Source organism: Hydra viridissima, unplaced genomic scaffold (genome assembly GCF_058129835.1).
Source record: "Hydra viridissima isolate aposymbiotic clone 2 unplaced genomic scaffold, HvirCarnegie_v1 scaffold_12, whole genome shotgun sequence".
Taxonomy (NCBI): Eukaryota; Metazoa; Cnidaria; class Hydrozoa; order Anthoathecata; family Hydridae; genus Hydra; species Hydra viridissima.
Genome location: NW_028324311.1, coordinates 12,946,228 through 12,969,431, shown reverse-complemented (window position 1 = coordinate 12,969,431; position 23,204 = coordinate 12,946,228). Strand labels below are relative to the sequence as shown.

General features: G+C 27.6%; 1 protein-coding gene across 3 annotated transcripts; it reads right to left on the bottom strand.

Annotated features, from left to right (window-relative positions):
• Positions 1-1,472: 1,472 nt before the first annotated feature.
• LOC145193692 (phosphatidylinositol-3,5-bisphosphate 3-phosphatase MTMR4-like) lies at positions 1,473-21,093 on the bottom strand. 3 transcript variants are annotated; one of them, XM_090068399.1, is made up of 16 exons: positions 20,949-21,093; positions 19,155-19,326; positions 16,228-16,352; positions 15,006-15,088; positions 14,545-14,684; positions 7,720-7,819; positions 6,478-6,591; positions 6,109-6,263; positions 5,835-5,942; positions 5,283-5,394; positions 4,981-5,176; positions 4,595-4,777; positions 4,328-4,495; positions 3,093-4,118; positions 2,346-2,527; positions 1,473-2,050 (listed from the first exon to the last, which is right to left on the bottom strand). In XM_090068399.1, the coding sequence occupies exons 2-16, from the start codon at positions 19,297-19,299 to the stop codon at positions 1,915-1,917; spliced, it is 2,973 nt and encodes a 990-aa protein (XP_089924525.1). In that variant the 5' UTR covers positions 19,300-19,326; positions 20,949-21,093; the 3' UTR covers positions 1,473-1,914. The 3 variants fall into 3 exon arrangements, with proteins under 3 accessions (XP_089924525.1, XP_089924527.1, XP_089924526.1); XM_090068401.1 differs by having other exon boundaries at positions 20,621-21,074; XM_090068400.1 differs by having other exon boundaries at positions 20,879-21,031.
• Positions 21,094-23,204: the final 2,111 nt, after the last annotated feature.

Below are 23,204 nucleotides of genomic sequence, written 5' to 3'. Positions count from 1 at the left end.
TGAAAGCAATAACAATAGATTCATCTTTAAATTTTTTGTTAGCAGCAAAAAAATAATTAGTTGGATGAATGAGATTCAATTAAACAAGATACACGCCGTTTTTTAGTTTTATTAGAACTATTATCAAATGCAACTGGTTTTCGACCACGTCTACTTGCAGTTGGTTCATTGTCTTTTTTTCTGACAATTAAATATTCATTAAGCCAGTTCACAAACTACTTTTCAAAATTTTTGACAGTATAGTTTGCAGATTTCCACTTTTTTTTATACAAGTAAACAAATCTTTGAACAGCATGTCTAAAATCAACGTCTTTAAAATCAGCAAATTTTGGTTGAATAAATTTCAATATATCTTCAGTAATATTTTGTTTTGAAATACTAAGATTGTTTTTTTGGAGAAAATTATGAATGTCTAAGTTTAATAATTGTTGTATTTAATAATTATTGTAACAAGTAAATATGTATTTAATAATTATTGTAACAAGTATTTAGTATTTAAAAATGAAACGTTATAATATATATGCCGCCTGGACAACTAATACTTGTTAGTAATTAAGTTACTACAAGTGTTAGTAATTAAAGTTAAAAGTAATTAAATTACTCTCTGTGTTAATAATTAAATTACTAACAACTACCGAAAATGTTATTGCTATGCAATGCAAAGTAAGGTATCCATAGTAACAAAAAAAAATTAACCTTATAAGAATTCTGAATCTCATTTTAATACATACCCCCAATATTGTGTACTTAGCCCAAGTAAAATACTGTTAAAACAACGTTAATATAAAAATGAGTTGTTGTTATGCAAAATTTAGTACCATAGCAACCAAGGTAAAACATAAAATCTGAACGGGGATATAAGGGGACGAGCAATCAATTAAAACTCGATTGAAGCATCATATAGCTCAAATAAATATAAGACAACACATGGCAAATTGTGGTAATCATTAGTTATAGTGCGGCAAAAAATAAATTTCTTAAGAAATTTTTTTTTTTAATCTGTGATTTTCAAAGTATAACTGAGATAACATGCTATGACAAATTTATTTCACACATTGGTTTTTCTTATCTTTAAATACTCTAGAATAACATGTACTAATTTTTTGTTTCAAAAACGTAGATTTAATTGAAATATAACACAACGTTGATGTCACCTTGAATTACTTATTTATATATATATTTTTAAATTTCAATATTCAAATGCTTAGAGTCCTGGTAACTATGGGATTTAATATAAATAAATTATCAATAGATTTCTCCTAATATATGTAGATACTAAAACTAAGTAAGTTTTCAAGACTAGACAGCTAAAATTTTTCCCATTTTGTCCACCTACAGGCCCACTTTTCGTTGGTCCTTACGTATCTCCACCCCGGATTTGTTTGAATAACTTCATTAAATCAAAACAAACGATGGAAATAAAAAATCCAACGATTGTTAACTTTCTTGTGAGAAAATTTTTCAACTCGCACTTATGATATTAGCTTGAGGATATATTTTTTAATAACAAATGTTTGAACTATTTCATATATACACAAAAGAACGAAATTTATGTTCAATTCACTATTAACAATTTATCCAAATGTATACGAACATGGTACGAACGAGACGTGAAGCAACAAATCATTCTCTCGTGCTTAAAACGTTTATACAAAAACATCTGGCGTGTGCACGCTCAAATTAGTTAGTGAGTTATTAATGGAGAATTAAGAAACTCGAAATATTAACTAAAAACCCATCCATTTCATTGTAAACGAAAAACAGTTGCCAAAACAGTTTCAAACACGCTAACGCAGATGTAACCGCCTAGTGTTATTAAAAGCTATAAAGCATCTCAAAAATTATTGTAAAATTTTAAATAAATTAAAATAGATTTTCAGATAAAGAAGAGGAACGAAGAACAAATTTCAAATGCTAAATGACGGTTGAATGAACGGCAGACGAATGAAAATAACATTGCTCACAAACACGCACAGGTGTGAATAAAGATTCTTCGGGAATGCAAATTTGATATTTCGAGCATGCGTCACAAAATACTCCACCACATTTTCTGAAAGAAAAACGTAAGTAAAAAATACTTCACCACCTTTTCTGGAAGAGCAACATAAAAGCTACTACATCAAAATAGTCCATCAGATTTTCTGGAAGAAAAGCATAAAAGTTACTACAACTAAAGCGTATAAACATTATAAATGGTTTTGTATTTTCGTGAATTTGTGCAAAATATTTGGAACCACAAAATTAAATCTTTAACATTTAAGTAAACATACAAATGGTAATTTTTCACAACTCTTATTTATGAAACCCAAACCTTTTTGAAATGACTTAATAGAACGCCATTATACCTGCAATGGTGGCGTCTGTAGACGACTGAAAAGCGGCAACCACAACGAGAACAAAAAATCGACAAATGATCAGGAACCCAAAGGACAGATTGCACATCATTATATTGAACTTGTTCCCAACCTTCTTCGTTACTTACACTTGATAAAGACCGCGTTCCATTCACAGAATCTGGTAATGAATGCTACAATCAAAAGTTTACAAAAATACTAACATTTTAAAAACAAAATCGTCTAAAACCGCTTTGAAATTCAGATTCCATAATAACTTTATAATTAAAGTAATAAATCATTGGTCTAGGTGTGTGATACTTCGTAAGTACAAAATGCACCAATTTTAGTTAGAGGTGTAGTACTACTCTAGATATTATTGCAAAATATTTGTAATAAGACATAAAATGTAACGGTTGCAAGAAGAAACTATGATAATGTGATAAAATAGTTTTTCAACTTATGGTGAAAAAGCTGTTGTTTTTTTTTTTCTTTTTTTTTTTTTTCACTTCCACACAATCAGATAAATTTCAGTTACGAGATATTTCATTTAGACGGATTAGTGCGCAGCCTCTACAAATTTCAGTTACGAGGTGTTTCATGGACGGTTAGTGCGCAGCCTCTATAAATAGTAACTTAAAAGGTGAACGTTATGGAACTGAAGTTCTTTTTGTTTGTTCATTTAAATTGATAAATTTAGGTCATCTTTTGAAAAGAAATTTTTGTTAAATAACGGAAAGCAATTCCAAAACACAATACCTGGTCGTCATTTAAAACAGTTGGCAAGTTATAAGGTGTACTTGGTGATCCACTTTGAAAATGTTGCTGCTGAAGATAAATCCTGGCCTGCCTCTCTATCTCTAATTTCTTAAAAACACTGTTCATTTCTTGAGCATGATTTTTTGCGATTTCCAGAAGCTGCTGATCATAGAAACAATACGAGATAGTTAAACCATCCGTATCTAAAAACTTACTGAGGTCTTTTAGAAATACGTTTGTCTGCTTATTTAAGTCAGAGTTAATCTTGATATCATTTGCTCCCATTGAAGACGACATAACGTCAGGAAATGACTTTGTCCTCGAAAGCATGCTTGATAAAGGAGGAGATTCAGGAGAGCTATGAGCTCGACGCATTCCGCCGCTGCCGTGTCGAGATAAACTAACTAAATTTGTCTCTAATTGTATAGGTTTACATGACTCGTCAAAGCTTTTCCTGCGTTCGCTTTCATTAGTTAGTGTCCGCACACTGTCAGTCATTTTTGGATTATCTAAACTTTTATTTTCAGAATTGTCTAAATCGTCTTCGCTATTGCTATTGCTATATAAGAATTCGCTATCTTTATTTATATATTTATCTAAGGGTTCATTAGTTAGTTCGTTATTTTCCTCTAGATTATCAACGGTGGTAATTATTCTCCAATCATTTGATTCGTTCAAATCTGCGATGCTTAATAAATTAACATCGGCAGCGGAACACGATTTGTTACTTTTAAAGCAATTGACATCTATAACAGATCCGTTTTGCTTTGTAAAACTTTCATTAATGTTGGAGTTATGGTTTAACTGCTGGCCTGAAAAGCCATTCAAAGAGGAGGTAAAGCCATTACCTTCTTTACAACTTTCTCCATTAGCAGTAAAATTTCCCGAGTCATTAAGTTCGAGCTGTTGAGTCATATCTATAAAGTCTCTGCGTTGTATGGTTGTCTTTAAATAATGCTGAGAAGTGGTTGTGAAAACAGCTTCCCACAGTCTTAAATCCTTCACATGATAACTTGGATACAATACCTATAAAAGGGTCAAATTTTAAATAACAAATCCATTTTCTCAAACTTTAAAAATATTATCAAATAACAAATCTTTTATTTTTAAATCACGATTAGTATATACGCATATACCATAAACCTGAGTATATATATAACCTGAATAAAATTTTTTTCATCTTGAAATAACTATTAGTAAATGCCCATATACCAAACATACATTAAAATATGTACCTCATTTTCTTGTGTATACAGATAATTAGTAAAATCTTTTCTGCAAGATAAAAGCAAGTCCCATATAGAAAGGGTTTTTGACTTTACTTTGCTATTATGCCTCTCTTGAGTGCTGTTACACAGAAATGTTCCGTACAAACAACTGTAAACATGCTGCACAAGCTTCAACTAAATATGTGAAAACAAAAATACAAATTATATTTTAAAAGTAATTTGTGACAAAACTTTACAGTTATTACTATATTTAGCATTTAAACGACGGTATACCAAGAAAAACTCATTAAACTCAAATGCTGAAGGGAACTGTCGTATTAGTTGATATACTGCATCTAGCCACTGTAAAAACACTGGACTACTCTCATTTATATCTCGGTCTTGACTATGGCCACAACGATCTGCAAATTTATGACCAAAATCCAACCACTCACGTTCAATAAGAACATGAAAACCCTATAAAAAAAGAGAAAAAGTTAAAAGAGGTTAGCAGTGAGAGAAATGTTTTCAAAAGGTTAGGAAAGGTTTGGAATAGCAGAAACAGTTGAGTACATTTTATTAAGTACTTTTAGGGAAATTGAAACTGACACAGAGTAATATTCTTGAAGTAATTATGATTAAAATAAGTTATTAATCAAGCAATTAGAAACAATACTGACTTTGATAGTTCTGTAGTAAGGATCCAAAAGCAATTCAGACAAAGACACTATTTGGGTTGTACGATCCCATCCATCTGAACAATGCACAAGTACGGATTGTGACTTAAGATTAATAGAATCTACTATAGTGTATGTAGCACGCAGTAAAGCTGACAAGTATTGTAGCCATCGAGTGTTTTCAAGCGACGAATACCAACTAAAAATTTCAAAATAAACAAAACAAATTGCATATTAATTTTCTAACATTAACATTAAAAAAAACTTCCGATATTAAATTGTTGTACAGCTAAATTGTTGCATACTTAAGCTGCTCTTTTCCCAAATAAGAAAGAGTCCTCACACTCTGAAAGCTTTTTCGTATAACATGGATGTTGGGAAGATTCATAAATTGTATTTCACAGTTTGGATAATACTCTAAACAATAAATGCTAAAAATATAATTTTTAAGATGTATAACATGAAATCATCAGATTAATGCAATAAAGGAAAACAATTTTTAAATACAAAAATAACACAAAAAACATGATTGCACAACAAAGTATTATTATTATTGATACTATTACAAATATTATGAATTATTTCACTTTGGCAGAGTTTGATAACGGTCTTAAAAACAAAACTTTATATTTTATATTATTTATTATATATTTACATTATTTTCTTTATATTTTTTTTAAATTGTATGAACTCCAATTAGATATTAACTTTTTTGAAAATTGTGAAAAAAAGATTGTGATCATGAACTAACAGAGAATGATCTGCAAACTATATATATAGCTTAGCATAAGATATCAAACATGAAAACAGAAATATTTTTATATAAAATTACTTTTACTTAATCAAAAATTATTAACCTTGACATTCACAGCCTCCTCCCTTTGCTCTATTGGCTACAGCTGATGCATACGAGCGTGCATCAACAAGCAAAAATGGTTGCCTTGAAGTAGAAGACATGTCCGTCACTAAAATAAAGTCTCTAAAAAATTACTTATAACTATTGTCTATTGATATGACTACAAAGATTATTTTAAAATTCTATTCATAATACAAAAATGTCATATCATAAACATTCATGCTACTAAATGTCATATCATAAACATTCATAATACTATGTCATATCAAAGCTACCTGAAACTGTCATGTTGAACATTTTGTTGTCTCTGTCAAGATTTGCTGCTTGAGATATGGCAGACAACAGCTGTTCATCTTTTTCACACCGCCATCCAAACCAGCCAAGTTCTGGTTGGCTTGATCGTGCAATAATTGCACCAGATTTTTTACTCCTACAATTTATAATTAAAATTGGTACATACTTTTATTCAGAAAGATTATTTAAGCTCTGTGACACAGATTAGTTAAATTGAAGATTAAGAAATTAAACATAAATGATCTCTAAATAAAATTGAAAAAAGTTTTTTAACGATAAGAATTATATCTATAATTATAAGAAGCAGTTATAGAAAATGTTTTAAAAGAGATGGTAAAAAATAAAAATACCTCCAAACGACAGATGGAAATCTACGCAAAGCACGAAATTGTGCAACAGTTTTTAGGTCATCATCTGAAATCCATTTTGGTACAATGTGAAATTTTGGATAGGTTTTACAAACTCTAAAAAAATTATGCAACTAAATATTAAAAATTAGTTGCCATTCTTTCACACAGCTACTCAAAATTATGTGTTGTCATTTTCCTAGAACTACTAAACATGTTTTAAGACAAATGGCTTTACAGACTCATCATTCTAGAAATTAAAAGCATCTCAACATATGACAGAGAAAGTACAATTATTGATTTTTTTTGACAGATCATTTTGATATAATTTTACAATTCAACAGTCTGCTGTTTAAAATAGGCTATCCTCAATGGTTATCAGTAAAATCTTCTATAAAAATTTATTAAATCATTAATATTTAAAGTTAATAACATTAAATTATCAATACTTTACATTTTGCTGCTTAAATTATTCAACTAAAATGTCTAATTTTGATAACTGATCATTTTCTTTTCTCACAAAAATGTAATTAGCATTAATTCACTAAGATTTCAGTTACATTTTGTAGTTTAATTAATCCACTTTTTTTTAAGTTGATGCTGCTGATGGTAATAATGCATAATAACTGTTTTCTTTTTTAAGCTATCTTCAGAGTAAGTGAGTCTTTTTTAAACTATCTTCATGTTAAGTGAGTCTTTTTTTGAGCTATTTTCAGATTGAGTCTTTTTTTGAACTATCTTTAGATTAAGTTTTCTTTACAAGAAACACAATAAAAAAAACTGTAGAAACTTTTTAGGAATGCTAAAAAAAATTACAAGTGAATTGCATTCTTTCATCGTCAATAAGAGTTGAAATAAAAAATGATGCAATTACAGGTTCCAGCATCATAAATTGACCTGAGCAGTGTTTAACTTTAAAAAGTATGCATCCATTTAGCTCAATCACTTGCTCCAATGAGGTTCTTACTACAACAAAATAATATTGACTGTAGTTATAACAAATATTGTGAGTGAACAGTTTAAGGTTCCCATCCTCTTAAAAATTTCTAATTATTTGGAACTCTTGATTTACTACCTACCTGGAATAATTTCTTGTTTACTTTGAAGAGTCTCTTACTAAAAAGTTTACGCCATGTGTGCTATGAGTGACATAAAACAAAAAGCTTACGCCATGCGTATTATGAGTAAATGTGTTAAAAAAGTGTTATGACATAAAACAAAAATTAGTTCAATGATTAAGCTTACTCGAACTTGGAATTTATTTCAGAAATCCGCCATATAGATTTTGTATTAAACCCCATACGACGCACATCATCAACAAATAGCCCTGCTTCACAGTCAGCAGCTAAAAAAAATTTTTAAGAACTAAAGAATAAAATAAAACATTAGAGGAAATAGTTAAAATCTTTTACTGAATTTGACAATCTTGGCCAATTTTTAAAAAATGTATACATCCTTTACAGCACATTTCTAGACATTAACCCGAGACTGACTGAGAAAATATATTCATTGATGCTACTTAATGACAATGGACTTTATACAAGTGGAATACAGGGTAGCCAGAAAGTTCTATCAGTACTTCACAATCAATTTATTTTTAATGTAATATACATAAACTACTCAAATTACAGTAACAGATCAAGTAACATATGTAGTGTAAGTATACCAAGAATTATTCAAATTGGTCTCCTTTTCGGTCCACTGTCAATGATAATCGATGACGCCATGATTGTATGGCGGCACAAATTGTTTCCATTGGGAATTTTTCCTATGATGGATGAGTGGCCTCCGTCCTCTCCTGACCTGAATCCACTTGATTTTTGTGTGTGGGGTATTTTGGAGTCCAAGGTCAATGCTAAACAACATCATAACTTGGCCTCCATGAAACGAATGATGATCCGCGAATGGGAAAAATTTCCTTATGGAAACAATTCGTGCCGCCATACAATCATGGCATCATCGATTATCATTGACAGTGGACCGAAAAGGAGACCAATTTGAATAATTCTTGGTATACTTACACTACATATGTTACTTGATCTGTTACTGTAATTTGAGTAGTTTATGTATATTACATTAAAAATAAATTGATTGTGAAGTACTGACAGAACTTTCCGGTCACCCTGTAGGTATTAATATTTAGCAAAGAAAGTTTTATTTACATTTAGCAAAGAAATTTAGGCCACATTCAAACTTTTTGTCTTTGTCTTATTTTTAACTTATTAAAAAACAGAAATTAATTTTTTTTTTCCGTTTATTTATTAAGTTCTAATCTTTAAAATACATCTGTTAGCAAACACAATGTTTAATTACTGTTTTAATTTCCATGACATTGCAATTTACAAATGATGCAAAAAAATATGACCAATGTGACTTTAGAAGCATTCTATGTGTAGTTTAACTTTAATATAACCAATATTACTTTATAAACTTTCTGTGTACAGTTTAAAAAATCAAAAATATGTATGGAAATATTTAAAATTCATTATTTTGTTGGACTTGCTTTCATTTTTTATGTCTCAAATTTTTTTATCCAAATGGTGCCACAGGTGTTCAATTGGATTAAGATCTTGAGATTGAGTTGACCATTCAAACACTTTTATTGATGTTTTCTGACAAACTATTGCTTAACACTCCATGCAACTTGCTTAAGGCCATGAAGGAAAAAAAATTGTCATTTTATTCAATTGTTGAGCATTTGAGAATTGGATTGAGGGTGCCTTTTTAGATATATTAGTCCATTTTTCCAATATAAAAGCTAGCTTTCCAACACCAAAAGCAGCCACAAAGTAATATCATTTAACCACCTTCTTTTTAAGCCGCTGGTGTTTAGTTGTTTGTCTTAAGCATTATACAATGCATTACAGACTCAACATTTTTAAAAAAATGTTTCTATTTTATTTACATGATTTTTAACATAATTTAACAACTTGACTTAATGATCTCACAGTTCAAGGGTTTTTTTCTGTTTTTAGAGCACTTTAAATAGTTTGTGTTAGCAATTAAGTATCAAGATATCCTCTGACATTTGATGTTTTATAAAGTTTGTAGTAGTGCAATACAACAATTGAACAGTTGTCAATATGTCAACAAACTAGTGGAAAACTAATAGCAAGACATTATAAATTGAAAGCTGACAGAATACTTCTTTTTGCATCAAATTAGCATATAACAAATGTTTTTGCATCAAATTATAACAAATGTTGTGATGATTAAAACAGTAATTATATTTGCTAACTGATGTATTTTAAAGAAAATATTTAAACCCTCATATTAAATATATTTATAAAGAAAAAAAAAGAAAGAAAGAAAATATTTATAAATATGGATAAAACTTGGATCCAATGCCATGAACCTAAATTAGGACCCTAATTTCAATTTAGGATTATGGTATTTTTCCTTCTGCAAATTCTTGCATTGAGATAAACCAAATGCAAAGATATTTGGTTTATCCCAATGCAAGGATTTGGAGAAAGAAATGATTGGTATTTTGAACTTTCAAAAACTAACTTTTACAATTGAAATATTTTGAAAGTTATTTAATTCTATTTTGAAACAAAGAACTTTTAGAAATACTTGTTGAAATGTATAACACCTTTCAGAAATTTATGTTTTTTTTTAAATTTATCAGAAGAGTTGCATTTTTCACCAAAGCGTCTATTATTTTTTCTACTTTTTTATTTTTACTTTCTCCAAAGTTTTTATTATAATCTAATTTTTCTGGAACTTTTTTCAAAAGTCTTTTTCTTCAATCATTATTTAAAGGTCATTTCAGTTGATTCAGCATGTCTAGACAACCTTGAAGCTTGCTTTTTTTTTCATCTTCATATTGAAGACAAAATTAACCTCAATTGTAAAAAAGAGCATGAGTATAATTAAGCTAGAAGAATTTATTTTATATTTATTTTAAAAAAATTCATACTTTCAGAATTATTTAGATTTTCCAGTATTAGTTTATTTTGGTTGAAATAACTTAAAGGGTTTATCAAATGTCAATAACTTTTTTATTATTATCTATTAGTTTAATTTACTGAAAAATTAATTAAAAAAAAAAAAAAGAAAACTTGTCCACCCACCAAAGTTCAGCTGTTGCTCAAAATTACTTCAAAATCTACTTCTTACAGACATCTTTACAAAGTTCCAGGAGACAATCCAACTGAAATATGATATCATTTTAAATATTTATTACTCTATATGATTTTTACAGATGACTTCTTTTCAGCACTTTTGAAATTCATGATCTATGGAGTAATCAACAGTTGGAACAAATATTTGAAACAAAATTTTCCTTTGCTCTACATGAATCTACAAGAAGAGCTCAACAAAATCCTCAATAAAGATTTGCAACTTGTTAATTGGGTAGGAATAAAAACTGACATTTAAGAACTCGGACCATAACTTTAAGAACTCTAACCATTAGATTTCTGCCACTTTGTGCTACATTTTAAAACAGTTTGAACTGAAATCTTTTTTCTTTTTTTTTTTTTTTTTGAAAAACTTACCAAATATTGTTAAAATCTATTCAAATTTATTATAGCATAACTAATTGGAAATTATGAAAAGGGACTGGATTTCCATTATGAACAAAGATATATGGTTTGGATTATTTTACTTAATAGGCTCTTATACAATTTACTGGTACTTTTAACTTATTGAAGTCAATTTGTAGGTTGAGAAAACCATCTTTTTATTGAGAGAAAATCATTTACGTGGATTGATTTCTTAAAAAGCAACTTTTGATGGTTTTATATTTTTGGCTATATATATATATATATATATATATATATATATATATATATATATATATATATATATATATATATATATATATATATATATATATATATATATATATATATATATATATATATATATATTTACAGTCAGTACAAAAGGTAGTATCTCACAAACCTTGTGACAGGCAGCAGCCTGGATCTGATAACTAAAGATATTCTACAATTTATGTTACAGAACTATTCAGATTGAGCGGAAATCTCACTCAAGGAGATCGTTGATGTTGAAAAGGTGGATATTGAAAAGAAAAAAAATATATAAACTACTCCACCAGAACTTCATAAAAATTGCTAAAAAAATTTGTAATGCATCGTCAACCATCAAACTATATATAATTTGATGGTTATGTATTTGATATTTGATATACTTTGATGCTTTTGTATTTCTCAAGAATCAACATTTCTTAAAAAGTTTTTTGAATTTAACATTATTGAAAAATGTTAATTGTACAAAAAAATATAACAAACGCAATATGAATGATCAGAAATTCCTATATTTTATTCTGACAATTCTAAAAATCCAATTGTCAAGCCTTATGAAATAGGGATGTTCACATCAGACTAAAGCTGAATATTAGCTCTAAAGCAAACAAAGAGAGAATGATTGTTAAAAACGTTTATGGCTAGGCTTTCTGGATATTAAAAAGTCATTTTTTTGATTGATTATGTCTTGAGAAATGTAAACTAGAAATTCAGAATAATACACAAGGATTTTAGATGAGCTGTATGCAGTGATAAGTGAAAAAAGTTCTAGTTTACAAAGGAAAAAAAATTTATAATCAAAACGATGCAAAATTTCACAAAAACGCCTTCACAATGTTAAAATACAACAAATTAAAGTAACTTTTTCACTGTATTTGCAAATAATATTTTTTCAGAGATCTCAAACTAATATTTTGTAGAAAACATATGTATTTTGAAGAACTTTTGTAATAGCAATACACAAATGGAATAGAATTATGAGAAAAGCAGATTTATTAGGAGATTTTATTGAACAAAAATAATTGAAATAAAAAATTTACAAAACCAATAACCATCAGCTTAAAAGATATATTTACAAAGATTTATATTCAAAAATTGCATTGTTTATGCATAGTTTAGCCCAAAATAACTTCTGATCACTGATCAATTATCATCAATAATAATCCTTTTCAGTCCACTTGATGGCTTTTTAACACTAGAAGCCCCAGGTTTTTTATATGCCTATAAACCCTAAAGTAGATTGATCAATCCAGCTTAGTCGCAACTTAACACACATCTCTTAATGTGTTATGTAGCTTATTCTTTTTTCAGTAAATAGTATCAAAATAAGTTAAAATAGATCAATTTTTCAACATTAATATTTTGGCTTTGGCAAAGTGGCAAAGTCGTGTTTGGATCAAATGATCCACCTTAGGGCTTCTAGTGGTAAAGAAGATTAACCATGGGGATGAAGTTGCTTTAGACTTTTGATCTTAAACCTAACCTTTTATCTTGTAAATCTTTACTTGAATTATTATTTTGTAAAATCTTATTTTTATTAAGACATAGCATGCTTTTCCCAAAATTTTCATTATTTTGTTCCGCTACTGACTGTTTTTTGTTGTCTTTAAAATGATTTTTATCTATATTTTGTACAAGTTGTAAACAGCGCACTGTTAATACAATTAGTAATTACTGGCATGCTATTTATAAGATACTAATAGCATGCATACAGTTTAAATTATGGACACTTAAGTATAAGCATTAATAAGTTTAGGTAGGTGCTTTTCCCGGTGCCAGAAGATTACTACTTTACTAAATACTTAATTATTATGGTTTATAAAGTAACTTTTTTGAAATATAGTATGTGTTAAGTTTCTGTAACTTTCAAGGATCAAAAGAGCATTTTCTGCTATAAGATATATTTCAAAATATAAGATATATTTCAAAATATAAGATATATTTCAAAATATAAGATATATTTCAAAATATAAGATATATTTCAAAATATAAGATATATTTCAAAATATAAGATATATTTCAAAATATAAGATATATTTCAAAATATAAGATATATTTCAAAATATAAGATATATTTCAAAATATAAGATATATTTCAAAATATAAGATATATTTCAAAATATAAGATATATTTCAAAATATAAGATATATTTCAAAATATAAGATATATTTCAAAATATAAGATATATTTCAAAATATAAGATATATTTCAAAATATAAGATATATTTCAAAATATAAGATATATTTCAAAATATAAGATATATTTCAAAATATAAGATATATTTCAAAATATAAGATATATTTCAAAATAGAAAAAGCTAGATGCAATTGAGTAGTTTAAAAGTATTCCAGCAAAACTATCTTATGAGGCAAGATGTTTTCAAAAATTTAAAAAATTGAGGTGATATCACCATTTTACCATAAAAAAAAAAAAAAAAGTCTTAAATTCTAAACTTCAGTTTGTTTTTATTAAGATGGGAGTTGAGAAGTTTTGCTGCCTTTTCAACTCCCGCCTTTTAGTTTTGAATGCATTAGTCCAAAATTTAAAAAGTTTTCTTAAAATTTTAAAGTATTTTCTGCTATAAGATATATTTCAAAATATAAGATATATTTCAAAATATAAGATATATTTCAAAATATAAGATATATTTCAAAATATAAGATATATTTCAAAATATAAGATATATTTCAAAATAGAAAAAGCTAGATGCAATTGAGTAGTTTAAAAGTATTCCAGCAAAACTATCTTATGAGGCAAGATGTTTTACCATTAATACACTTGTCTTCAACCTTCATAGTTTTTTTACTTTATTTTGATATGAAGAGAGGGTTACAACTTATGAAAATTTTTTACCTACCACACTTTGAGAAATTTGCTGTAACTCATTTTTTTGGAATTTAACACAACCCAGATACTGACATAGAGTTAAAAACTTGCCTTTTTTCAAACAGATACTTCATTGGAGTAGTGAGGCATGACAGACTCAACACAGAACACTTGTAATACAGTGAGTTATCATTAACAAGAACAGTTAAAACCATTTGATAATGAAATTCAGTTATTAAGAAACTATATTTCTAGGTTTTAAAAATGGTTTTTACTTTTCAAATTTTGAAAGTGATATAAAGGGTAAGTAATTTTATACATACATACATACATACATACATACATACATACATACATACATACATACATACATACATACATACATACATACATACATACATACATATATGTAAAATAATCACTTTAAATTAAAACTAACACACCATTTTTCAATGCAAAAATATTACCTGAGTCACATGTAGGTTTCCAGGATAACTTTATGTAATGTTGATATGCAAACAAATCCTCTGGATTAGTTTGTGCAACCTCAGAAGATGTTATATACCTCCACCACTGTGAACAGTCTTCCTGAGTGTCAAAAGTAACTCTGAAATAACATAAACATCATTATCAATCACCATCATCAATCATCGTCATCATCGTCCTAATGGCCATTGTCATCATCAATCATCATTGTCAATTATCAGCATCCTCCTCCTCCTCCTCCTCCTCCTCCTCCTCCTCCTCCTCCTCCTCTTCATCATCATCATCATCATCATCATCATCATCATCATCATCATCATCATCATCATCATCATCATCATCATCATCATCATCATCATCATCATCATCATCATCATCATCATCATCATCATCATCATCATCATCAACAACAACAACAACAACAACAACAACAACAACAACTCACCGTATGATTTTTCCATCTTTGCAATTAATATATAATGCAAGCAATTCCCTCATCTCAACATATTCAACACAACAAACTGGAACCTAAAAAAAGTATTAGTATCTCAATACTAAATACTAAAAGTAAATACAACTTTTATCATAGTTGAGTAGCATTCAAAGTATTATTGCTTAGAAAGCAAACAAATTAGTAAATATATAACCAAATATAACAATGTAACATTTTAAAAATATGTTCATATTGTACAAAAATATATACTATTTTATGATTAAAAATATACAATATTTTAATTTATCCATGTATTATATTTACTTTTTATTTATCAATTTACATTAAGTGTATTTAAGTTAAGTTTATAAGTGTCTTTTTATCACTATAATGATAAAAAAGTCTAAAGAAATTAGTTGCTCACACTTAGCTGTCATTTTGCCACACTTGATACCTGGCAGATATTTGTGACCATCACACTAGCACTAGGGGTCTTTTCACACATTATATGACAGAAGGTGTGGTTTAAGTATAGATTACAAAACCCCAGACTCTTTTGGTCCAGGAAAAGGAACATTTTACATTCAATCTTTTTTTATTGTACATTCAGTCTGTATTTATGTATTGAGGATTATCATGTAACTTTGAACAGGATAGGTAGAGCATTTACTTTTTTTTGCAATTATGTTTGTTTTGCTTAATTGAGAGTGAGCTTTAGGAAAGTAATAGCATAAGTTTAAAAAAAAGAGTGAGAAATAATCTTTTTGGGCAAGGCTCATATTGATGTAAAAATATGGTTATTTTTCATAAATAATAATTTCTCACTAACCATATCTATTAATGCTCAACTGTTTAGATTGCTTAGTACATACAAGCACATCAATTTCAAATGCACATGATTATTTTAATTGCAAAATAAATTCCTTTTTTGTGTGTGGAAAATGGAACTTATCTTCAAAGAAGTTAAAATAAAAATTTGTAAAATATATTTTTAAATGTTTACTATGTGCAAAAACCCTTAAAGTATGGGGAGCCTCTCAATGTGGCATTAAGGGATATAAAAAGGTTCCCCAGAAAATTTTTAGAAAAATCAAATGAAATTAAATATGATAGCAAAAGAAACCTTTTAACAGCTGGAACCAAAACTTGGTAACAACTATTTAACAAAACTGAACAAAAGTTAAACTTTTAAATTTCACTAAAATAAAAAGCAAATACAGGGAAAAAATCTTACATTAGAGAAACATTGGTTGTAGCACACAAACAATCTATAATTGGTGAGGATAATATAATTTTCTTTGCTCAAATGGTGCTCTTTGACAACTTCAGCTGTCAGCAGTGGAAATGGAACATGACATTCTAAATTAAAAATATAAATAGAACAAAATCATTCCAAATGACGCTCTTTGACAACTTCAGTTGTCAGTAGCGGAAGTGGAACATAACATTCTAAATTAAAAATATAAATAAAACAAAACCATCCCCATTTCATTGAACAAAACCCCAAATGTTAATTAAACAATATTTGGATAATTGTATTTAGTTGATAAATTTTTTAAAATTCTGAAATTATAGACTACTTTTAAAAAATATATTGAAACTTTTCATCTTTTAGTATCTTTTTGTTGAAGCGTAAAGATTAGGTCTTATTTGTCATATTTTCTGTTATTTATTTGGAGAGAATTATTTATATAAATATATATTTTTTTCAAATAAAAGGTCAATTTTTGAAGGGCTTTAAAAAATTGGAAAACATGAAAATTTGAGTAACAAACTCTTTACAGTTCTTGAGATATTCACATTTCAATTTTTGCTAATTTATACTGACTCAGCACTTTTTAAATTTTTTTTTTTTTTTTTTTTTTTTGGATTACCCACTACATTAAATAGCAATATTGAATGAACCAAATGAGGTATCAACCTGAAATCTGGCACCTAGACAGTCTTTCACACAGAGAATTCAAATCTCACCCCCTAAACTTTCTGTAGAACATAAACATGTAAGTTTATTTAAAACTTTTTTTATCAAATAAAATAAAAACACAAAGAAAAGCTTTAAATAAAAGGTTGTGTTAAGAAGAGACATCAAGTGCATCAAGTGCAATCAAGTGCATCAAGTGTTTTTATGTTTTAAAAATGATGTGTTCATACCTTTGATGCAAATGTTCAAAAATTTAAAAAATTGAGGTGATATCACCATTTTACCATAAAAAAAAAAAAAAAAAGTCTTAAATTCTAAACTTCAGTTTGTTTTTATTAAGATGGGAGTTGAGAAGTTTTGCTGCCTTTTCAACTCCCGCCTTTTAGTTTTGAATGCATTAGTCCAAAATTTAAAAAGTTTTCTTAAAATTTTAAAGATGGTTGAACTATCTACATATTACCAAAGTGAATCAAATACAGAACTTCTACATGTTTCAGTAGAAAATGGCAATTTCATTCCTCCTTCTCAATAATATGAACTTGATGGCTGTTTTTACATTTGACACATCCTATTGCTGCACTTGCTAATTGTATAAGATACTCTCTTTTGAATCAGAAGTATTTCGTATATAAAGTTTCTACAAAAATGTTTTTTTGAATTATTACAAAAGTGGTAAAAACTGTTGGTTTGTAATTTAGATTACTCTAACCATCTAAAGACAATTTTTCCAACAACCAATTAAGGTTTTCAATTTCTTCCAGTGCAGCCAGAAGCATTTTAATATATTTTTTAAGTCAATTGTGCTCAATAGTTCTTAAGCTAGCATTTATACTATATATGAATATAACAAGTTGTAGGTCAATGAAATCTTTGTTTTTGTAGCTTGTTCTTGTAAATGTATGTATGTATATGTGTGTGTGTGTGTGTGTGTGTGTGTGTGTGTGTGTGTGTGTGTGTGTGTGTGTGTGTGTGTGTGTGTGTGTGTGTGTGTATATATATATATAATATTGCTGATTTTAAATTTCAGGTTTTATAAACTGTAATAATATCGAATTAAAAGAAGTACAGGATCTGGAGAGGAATAACTTGTTATAGATTGAATTTAGTTATGTTATAGATTGTTTTGTGATCGTTTTATCAGTCATTTTTTTCAATGAAAGAATTGTAAAAGTGAGAAAAGACAAACTAAAAATTAAGAACTAAATGATTTTTTGCCACCATACCTAAAACTTAAGATTAGGATTGTGGTCTTTAGTTTTTTCTCTGTCAAAAAATTAAAATCAGTAACCAAAATAAGGTTTTGATAAATCATAAAAAAAAATTAAATGAGATTAAATGAGGAAAGAAGAAAAACTATGTTCTTTAATGCATAGCCATGATTCCTCTCTAGCACGCTCCTTATTGATAGTATTTTATACTACTTATATTCTAGAGTATTTTTCTATTTTAACTATAAAGTTCAATTTGTATTATATTACTTTTAGAACATCCATAAAACTAACTTTTAAAAGTTTTTTTTTTTAAAAAAAGTCAATTCTTTTAAATACTAAATTAAGCTTTTAATGAAAATTGTAAATGTGATGTCATGGTAACAGTATTTCCAATTTAGATAAACCAATGGTTCTAGTTATGGTTAAAGCCATTTGCATTTGAACATTTAATTTGATCAAATACCAATTTAGCTATTAGATATTGCTGTGAACATTTATTTTTCATGTATGAAAAACAAAACTGAGTAAAGCAATTTCTACTTAAAATTCTTAGAATAAAGACTTACCATAAAAGCAAATTCAAGAATATCAATTTATTTTGAATTTAACAAAGGATTATGTTTTACTCTGTGGCTCATTGACAATAGTAAATTATTTTGAGCATAATAATTAAAAATAATGATAATAAAGGCACTTAGAAAAAAGTTAGGACCTGTGACAGGTAATCAGAGTATAAAAATTCTTAAACTTAAATTGAAAGTAAAATATACTTTCACTTTCAATATCAAAGATTAGTAACTTTTAAACATGATTCAGTGTGTGTATCTTATCTTTTTGTCAAAGCAAGTTGTGCTAACTCAGAGTTTATTTTACATTTTGGGCAAAAATGAAAAAATGATAATATACTTATAATTAAATTTTTTAAAAATAAATATCAAAAAACTAAACTGTCATATTTGTAATCTATATAAGTTATTTATGTATGTAAATGTTTACTTTTTGTTCACTTGTGTTTGTGTGTTTGTTTACCTTTTTTTACTGAAACATTTCCAGTTTGTAGAGTGAAACCATTTCTAAGAAACTCAGGATAAGCCAACTCTTTTTGACTAGTTGGTTCAAGACAATTATTACTTGAGAAAGCAACTAACTCATTTTGATTGGAAATGGAGGTCATATCAAATTCTTAAAAATCTGCAGTCACCTAAACACAAGAGAAAATCTCACTTGTAAAACTTTCTTTAAAAAGTAATACTATGAGAAATTTTATTAAAAAGTAAATTTCAAGATGTAACAAATCTTTTTAATGTCTCATTTTTTACAATTTGAAAACTGTATACAAAAAAAAAAAATCTTTAAAATTACTTAAAACTTTAAAACAACCAACCAAAAAGTTTCCTGTTATGTACAAAAACAAACATTTAAATGTTGTGCTCAAACAAATAACACACAAATATGGAAAGAACAAATATGGAAAGAACAAATATGGAAAGAGCAATCGTATCAGTTTTCAAGCTGCTTTGATTCCACAAAATATATTGAAACTAGACTGTTTACTAAAATAGTTTAAAGAATTCTTTGAACTTACATTAGTGTAAATTTAACTTGTGTTATCACATCATATTTTTTTTACAGCCTATGCTTTCTTCTCAAGAATAAAACAAGTCATCAAAATATTTTGTATGCAGTTTTTAAAATTAACAAATTCAATCTTTTTATTTATTCTTAACATTTAATGATTTTTGTTGACCAATAGAAAACTAAAATGGTAATAAATTTTATAGCTTTAATTTTATTCATAAAAAAATCCATCTTTGCTATCATAATTTAATACCATCATTGGCAATCATTATCAACCTCACTACCATAATTATCAAACAGCTCAGAACTTTCTTTTTAATTTACAGAAAATGCTTCTATCAATTTGAGGTATTGAGGTTTTGCAACTAGCACTAAGCTTAATTTATAAAATAATTTAGATTTTTTTAAAAAATAAAACTTTTTAGACTGAAACTGAAAAGTGAAAACCATAAAAATTATAAACTTATAATATGTAAAAAAAAAAAAAATTATAAAACTTATAAATCTAAAAACTAAAATATTATAATAAATATTAAAACTAAAATATAAATGATGATTTCGAAATATTTCCTAAAAGTCTTTTAAATCAATGATTTATATTATATGATCTTTTGCATCACCCTTAAAGTTTATCAAAAAATGGAAAATTTAATATATTAGAATAAGTAGCAACCATACCTTTACTTCTTATCATATTTTTAACATGTAGTATAACACTAGAAAAAGTAAACTTACCCTAAATTTTTTAACAATTAAAATTATCCATAAGCTATTCAACAACAACAAAAAAAGCACTTTTACAGCCTTAAAGTACTTATATTAATGATATTTTTGGGAGAAATTTACATTAATTCTATTACAATTGCTGTTTGTAAACAGCAAAAAAAAAAACTGCAACCATAGCTATGTAAATATACCTATAACTACTTTTCTTTGCTTTTGGTATCACAATTTTTAAGACAGGAATTTTAAATCATTTTCTACTTTTCTTCATGGTGTTGATAATTATAAATTACAGCAAAGATGGACACCTACATGACTTGATTTTGTAAAATTTATTTTGTTGCTTATTAACAAACTGTAAACAAGGCAATAGATTGTTTAGTGTTTACATACACACCAAGCCTAATATTTTATTAATGTATGTATTAGATAAGTATAAAAATGCCAAGTACCCTGGAAATCGATACCACTACTGCTCTATCGAAAGCATTTATAGAAGACATGCTATAATCAAATTCTTACGTTGAAATGACCATTAAAATACAGCGCAACTTCTCAATGATGCGCATACATATCACTAGTCCAGTTTTGAAATGCAAGATTTCATTATTATTATAAGAGACGTACAAAATAAGCCAGTCGCAGGTTACTCGGCTTTACATCAATTAAAACAATTTCACCCTATTTTAATTTACAGACTACACTTTTTTAAAAATAATTAGTTTGATAAACTTATAGATATTATTTTTTGCAATAATAGTAATAAAACTTTAAATATTATATTTAAAAAAGTTAAAAAAATTGTTTAGAAGTTAATAAAAATTTTTAAATGAGTAGCTTAAACAAAGTAAGTAAATTTAAATTTACTTTGAGACAATTTAAAATGGTTTACTCCGATTATGTGAGGTCACGTGTACAAACAAATCGTCTGACGAATGTCTGCGTAATTTTACGGGGTAATTGCCTGTTTGGTTAAGAAATCAAATATTTTTTCAAAAAAAAACAACTGGTTTTTCACATAAAATGATTGTAGTAAATATTTTTTAGATACTGCTGAAAGAACCTCGAGGCATTCCTATGTGTTTTGTTTTTTTTACAAAAGAGGTTTTATAAATCTGCCAAAGTGAGTTTTTATTGTTAAAAGCAGAATCATTTGATTTTATTGTGAGTTTTGATTACCAAATTTTAAGCCGACTATAGAACAAATGGACCATATATTTGTTTATACTGCACCATTCAAAGTTACAAAAGAATTACAAGTCACATTTATAGCTTCATTGCCGCCGATTTGCCACCGCTGTTTCGTCACCAGGATGTTTTTATCAATTGCTTTTTGTTATTTTTTATATTACTCTTATGAATCTAGGCATTTCAATTATTCACATTTGACATTGGACAGATTAAATGTATTCAGAATTCTGTAGAGTCATAAGTGATTTTTGAGTAATTTTTTAATTTTTCTTACATACTTAAAAACTCCAATGGATCTTTATTGAGGATATTTATATTATCTGCAGTTATCTTGAAGTTTTTTCATATGGTTATCCTAAAATCTCGGTTAGATAAATTAAACAGTCATAATCCAAATAAAATCCAGATAAAAAGTCCATCTTCTCTGTTTTTATCAAAAAACGTTTTGACAAAAAAAACTGAAGACTGCAGCTTACAACAAATTAAACGTGCTCGTCGGATTACTTTAAAATTTATCAGATAGCAACAGTCGGACTTACAATCCGAAAACTAATACACAAAGATTTATCATATTGCATATTTGAAATAAAATTCTGGGAAAAGTTGAGAATTTTTTAATTTCAAAGATGCAGCATCTGATCTTGAGTAGTTGGAAATTCAGTGAAATGAATTTAGAGACGATTTCAGCCGAGAAGCCAATTCGGATACAGAAAGATGCGAACGTTTAAAGAGATGGTACGAGATGAAAAATACATCAGGAAAAGAAAATTATCGTCAAATAAAAAAGATTTTTTGATCCTTGATTCTTTCCAAATGATTCTTTCTAACAAGAGTAAACTTCACGCGAAATAAAAACCAGAACTCAAGATTTCATTTCTTTTCCTGAACACTAAAACAAAAAGCAAATAACAAAACAAACACAGGTGCTTCTATTACATCAGTATGGGTGACAGAATTGATAATATCTAAAGCAAATTGTCCAGGCATTCCAACATTGGATTATAATTGATAAATTTTTGACAACCTTATAAGCAATTACTCAAAATTTAATTTTAGTTTCCCATGATTTATCTCCTTTTAAAGTCATTTACTTATACGTTTTGTTTTAAAGTCATTTATCTGTCGTCTATTTTCAAGTTTTCTACGTCTCCTTTTAAAGTCATTTATTTATCGTCTACGTCCTTTAAAAGTCGTTTATTTTCGTCTACGAAATGTTTCACCGACAATAACAGAATCAAAGTTGATAATTTAGTTCATTCTGGAGATACAAAATTTATTAATTTTGTTTAATTAAATTAAACTTCAATCGTAATTTTTTGTAGAAATGTTAAAAATAAAAACTCTTTGAATATGTTCAATTTATCGTAAAGAAAAAAGTTATTCAAATTTATCGGCGTTTACTTGGCGTTGCGCTGGTTGTTACGAAATATGACTATTACGAAATATGATTATTACGAAATATATAATACGTAATTAAAAAAATTGATCGTTGAGCCAGTGCCAGGCTTTTGAGCGCCTTGGGAAATTTTAAACAGGAAGCCCCTCGAGCGGAGAGATTCCATAAGCGTATATTTTGGGTTCTAAATA

What these genes read in the sequence shown, in the direction of transcription:
- LOC145193692 (XM_090068399.1), bottom strand. Translation starts at nt 19,299, where the DNA reads ATGACCTCCATTTCCAATCAAAATGAGTTAGTTGCTTTCTCAAGTAAT. An exon ending in GTTCAACATGACAGTTTCAG is followed by an intron (nt 5,943 to 6,108) that starts GTAGCTTTGATA and finishes ACTTTATTTTAG; the next exon opens with TGACGGACATGTCTTCTACT. An exon ending in AGGAGGCTGTGAATGTCAAG is followed by an intron (nt 5,395 to 5,834) that starts GTTAATAATTTT and finishes TTTATTGTTTAG; the next exon opens with AGTATTATCCAAACTGTGAA.